This window comes from Otolemur garnettii, unplaced genomic scaffold (genome assembly GCF_000181295.1).
Source record: "Otolemur garnettii isolate 467f Iridium unplaced genomic scaffold, OtoGar3 scaffold00012, whole genome shotgun sequence".
NCBI lineage: Eukaryota > Metazoa > Chordata > Mammalia > Primates > Galagidae > Otolemur > Otolemur garnettii.
Genome location: NW_003852407.1, coordinates 30658194 through 30663468, shown reverse-complemented (window position 1 = coordinate 30663468; position 5275 = coordinate 30658194). Strand labels below are relative to the sequence as shown.

At 36.1% G+C, this 5275-nt stretch overlaps 1 protein-coding gene across 1 annotated transcript in view; it reads left to right on the top strand.

The window, feature by feature from the left end:
• YES1 (YES proto-oncogene 1, Src family tyrosine kinase) overlaps positions 1-5275 on the top strand; it is a 22662-nt gene that overhangs the window by 4437 nt on the left and 12950 nt on the right. Inside the window, exons 3-5 of the mRNA XM_003784798.3 lie at positions 1282-1380; positions 3069-3172; positions 3271-3420. Coding sequence (XP_003784846.1) covers positions 1282-1380; positions 3069-3172; positions 3271-3420 — 353 coding nt within the window. The remainder of the gene's footprint in view (positions 1-1281; positions 1381-3068; positions 3173-3270; positions 3421-5275) is intronic.

Below are 5275 nucleotides of genomic sequence, written 5' to 3'. Positions count from 1 at the left end.
GAAAGTTTTAAGTTTGTATATCTGAAAGTACTTACGTACTAAGAAACCACAAGGCAAGTGTGTGAGTTTCTAAATATTTGAATTACCAAAGGATTTTTCATTGATTTTCTAGAGAGCAAATTCACCTCAAGCATTTATAAAATCTCAATTTAGCCAGTAAATTTTTAGTACTTATCTTCAGTAAAGCAAAACATGAATTTTTGTAGTGAATCCTATATATATATATATTTATTTATTCTTTATTAGAGACTGATAATATTTTTTTCTTTTCACATTTGGAAAAGTTAGTGCTTATATATTATAAAACACATATCGATCTCATGTTCTGAATTGTAATTTTAGCTTTATTGGGCTATTTATGGATAACATTTTTATGAATATACATCATTCTAGAAACTCACCTTTTAATTTTGTTGGTAATTGTTTGGCTACCTGAGGGCCAGGGCATGGTGGTTGTTTTTTTCCCCTAAAATACCTAAGAAAGAATGTTACAATTTTATGTGCTATTAAAAAGAAAAGCACTTGGCAAGAAAAAGAAAAATGAACTAGTGGTGCATGCTACAACATAGATGAACTTGAAAAAAGTATCCAAGTAAAGGAAACCAGTCACAAAAGACCACATGCTGTGTGATTCCATTATATGAAACGCCCACAGTAGACATACTCTCAGAGAAAGAAAGCAGATTAATGGTCTACAGCAGGGGGGCTAGGAGGGAGATGGGAATGAGGAGTGACGCTAAAGGGGACAGGGTTTCTTTTGAGGGGTGATAAAAATGTTCTAAATAGTCTAAAACTGTGACAATGATTATGTGATGGTTGAACTCTGAATATATTAAAAACCACTAAATTGTACATCTTAAATTGGGGAATATTATGTTATGCAAATTATATCTCAATAGAGCTCTTAAAAAAGAAAACATTGGATCAAAACTGAATACTTTGGTTTACCTCCCAAGTTGCTTTATTCAGTACAGTTTATTGTCTTAGGTTGAAAGAATTATGTAAAAAACAAGATCTTATAACTAAAATTAAGTTGTATAGTATTTTGGTTTGGGGGGGTTTGGGGCAGAAGTATACACTTGTGCTTTTGTTTAGTCTTATTCTCTTAATTTGTGTAACTCATTTTATAATATGTATTGTGCTTTGAGTTTAATTATTTGAATGCATAAATAAAAATGGAAGTAGTATCTCTTACCTACTTCAGATACAAGACAACATTGCAATATGTCATAGCTTGGGCAGTCGTCTACCTTGTGGTGATTTTTGTTTTATGTGTTGCAGGGAAGGAGACTGGTGGGAAGCTAGATCAATTGCTACAGGAAAGAATGGTTACATCCCTAGCAATTATGTCGCGCCTGCAGATTCCATTCAGGCAGAAGAGTATGTCACTACTTCATATTTTATTAATTCTTTTGATTTTAAAAATGTTCTAATGCACATTCTACTTAGCCACAAATTTATACACATAGAATTACATACCGTCTTAATACAGCTAATGTATCATATTAATAGATGTTACTTCAGAATTAATATTTAATGTCATAGTATCCACTTAGAGTAGAATCATAAATGTATCTGCATCAGTCATTCTGCCTTATGCCTAGTCTCCCTCCATTGTTTTTCTACTCAAAAAAAAAAAAAAAAAGAAGATTAACCCTTTTGATATTTTGCAGACTCTCACTTCAAAAATTTACCTTGAGTTAGTAGTATTGTATCAGCATTAACTTCTCGATTTAGGCACTTGCATTGTGCTTATGTACGAGAGTATCTTTGTCTTTTAAGAAGTACACACTGGGCTTGGTGCCTGTAGTGCAGTGGTTAGGGCGCTGGCCACATACACCAGGGCTGGTGGGTTCGAACCCAGCCTGGGCCTGCTAAACAACAATGACAGCTACAACAACAGCAACAAAATAGCCGGGCACCTGTAGTCCCAGCTACTTGGGAGGCTGAGGCAAGAGAATCACTTAAGCCCAAGAGTTTGAGATTGCTATGAGCTGTGACACCAGGGCACTCTACTAAGGGTGACATAGTGAGATTCTGTCTCAAAACAAAACAAAAAAAAATACTACAGTATTTGATGTGTTAATTCAGCTTGTTTGCAACTTACAGTCAGTTCAAGAAAAAATATACAGACACCACCTGTGGCTCAAAGGAGTAGGGCACCGGCCCCATATGCCAGAGGTGGCAGGTTCAAACCTAGCCCTAGCCAAAAAAAGAAAAAATATACATGAACACACCTACATAGTATATATATGGAGAGACAGAGACAGAGAGAATGACAAAGGAAAATTCTAACAGGTACCCTCCTTATGGGGAATATGGGAGTTTCTATTTTTAGAACTTTTAGAAAGTCAAAGTTTACTTTTAACGACATATTTCTTTCAGGTCAAACCAGTTTATCTGGGATGCATAAGTGCCATTTCATTTTTATAGCACATCACTTAACACAGTGTCTTGCATGTAGTAAGTAGGTGCTCCATCAATGTTCATTTGCTCTTATTAATGATAATTTTTTCCGTAACTGTTCTACTATGGTGCTTGTTACTTTCTTGTCTTCTCCAGTATTCCATGAGCTCTTCCATAGCAGAGACTGTCGTTTTTATTCACAAAACTTTATTAATCATACCCACCCAATTTTAAGAGTTTCTAATAGTTTGGATATGGTGTACTTGGATCTTACTGAATACAGATGATCACAGTGTTACCAAAGAACCACTTTTGTTCTTGCTATTATAGTCTTAGTATTTCCATTTGTCGCTGACAGAAAGGATCCCTCTGTTATTTGAATGCCTTTCCTTCTTCGTTCTCTGTTCCTGTGAGTGCCAGGTAGAACTTTGAGAGTCCTGTCGAGTAGTCCATACATGGAAATACTGTGAGAATACATTCTAGCAGTGATAGTTGCAATATTCCTATTTAATAACAATCTCTAGTTATGTTTTACTATATTTTAAACTGTGTTCTATAGCTGTTCTTTCTCATCGCCCTGTGCCACTCCATTTTTATTGATACTTGGGTATAATTTTTCTGCCCACTATTTTCAGTTCAAAACACTGTTAATTTTTTTCCAGATGGTATTTTGGCAAAATGGGAAGAAAAGATGCTGAAAGATTACTTCTGAATCCTGGGAATCAACGAGGTATTTTCTTAGTAAGAGAGAGTGAAACTACTAAAGGTATGAATATTGTTATATTAATATAACAATAATGGTAAAAATTTATTGTCATTATTTTAAGAAAGCTATACTAACTATGTATCCATTTTCTCTCCCAGGTGCTTATTCCCTTTCCATTCGTGATTGGGATGAGCTAAGAGGCGACAATGTAAAACACTACAAAATTAGGAAACTTGACAATGGCGGATACTATATCACAACCAGAGCACAGTTTGAAACTCTGCAGAAATTAGTGAAACACTATACAGGTAGGTGAATATTTCAAAGGTAAAAATTACTTCCTCGTGTTCTGTTTTATGAGGACAAAGGCTGCCCTAAGAGCCCTCCCCCTTCTTCTCAGTGCTCATGTCCCAGTCCCTGCTTAAAGTCTCCTAACTCTGCCACTTGGATGATATGCCACAATCAGACCATCATTATTTGAGTCCTTTTCTCAGTAGTATAGTGTTTACATTAAAATTCCATTTCCTAACATATAAATACCAAGATAGATTATGAAAAATAAATCACTGCAAAAGCAAATACTTTATTTATGAGCACTTACTATATTGGTAAAACTAAATACCTAACATAGAAAGCTATGCCAGATTTTTTTTTTTTTAATTTCCTTTGCCTGCATGGGCTGAAATCACCTGAGATTTCCAAATGTGAAATTTGGTCTGAAAATACAATTCCTTATTCTGTAAAATTAACTTACAGCAACTACAGACATTCTTGTCTTTTTTTTTTTTAGACAGAGTCTCACTATGTCGCCCTTGGTAGAGTGCTGTGGCATCACAGCTCACAGCAACCTCAGACTCCTGGGCTTAAGCAATTCTCTTGCCTCAGCCTCCCAAGTAGCTGGGACCAGAGGTGCCACCACAGCACCCAGCTGTTTTTTTGTTGCAGTTGTTTAGCTGGCCTGGGCCAGGTTCAAACCCACCACCCTTGGTGTATGTGGCTGGCCCTGTAACCACTGTGCTATAGGCGCTGAGCCAATACTCTTACCTTTCAAGGACCTCTGAAAAGTATTTAATATTAGCCTTTTATCTCAAAAATTTTCATTACCAATTTGATATATGAATGAATCTGTAAGTCTTTAAATGATTAATAAGAAGGGAGGGAAGTTTCCATGGTGATTTCTTCTTCAATGAGAGCTAGCTGCAAACCGAGTCTGTCAAGTCAGCCAGCAATCTTCACCTTGATGAAACATGCCATCAAGCAGGAGTGTCCCTTGTAATTGCCTTTGTTAGAATGTGCATTTATGTAGTTACTTAGAATGGGAGGGAATGTGGCTCATTTACAATAAGAAAGATTGTATAAGCAAGGATTCACAAGTCCAGCCATCATGAATCTGGGGTCACCAGCCTTTGTGTCTCCCTTATTTAAAAATCAGTCTCCTATGTGAACTTTTTTCTAGATTTTTGGTGTGCCTCTTACAGATTAGTTGTTGTTAATGTAACAGTTAATGACAGCATTCATTTTGGGAATAAATATAGCCCAGTGGTGTAGAATTTAGGAGACAGACAGTCTTGGGGTTCACTCCCATCTCCATCACTTACTAACTGTGAGACCTTGGGAAAGTTGTATACATTTTCCAAGCTTCATTTATATGAGATATCTGTAAAGTGCTGCATTAGCATAATAACCAGAATGTAAGTATTTATTAAATAATAACTTCAAACTGTATTGTTAAGTTACTTACATATACTTTGTTTTGCTTGCACACAATTCTCTTTTTCTGTTTGTTTTTAGAGTAAAATTGATAGAACATTATGTTTTTCTTTTTCTGCAATTCATTATTTATTTGTTTCTTTTTGAGATAGTCTTATTCTGTCACACTGGGTAGAGTGCTATGACATAATAGCTCACAGCAATCTCAAACTCTTCAGTTCAAGGGATCCTCTTGCCTCAGCCTCCCAAGTAGCTGGGACTATAGGTGCCTACCACAATGCCCAGCTAGTTCTTCTATTTTTACTAGAGGCGAGGTCTCACTTTTGCTCAGGCTGAGCTCAAGCAATCCACCTGCCTCAGCCTCCCAGAATTCTAGGATTATAGGCATGAGCCACCGCATGCAGTTAACTTTTTAAAACATTGATACACCCCATCTCTGAAAAAAAAAAAAAA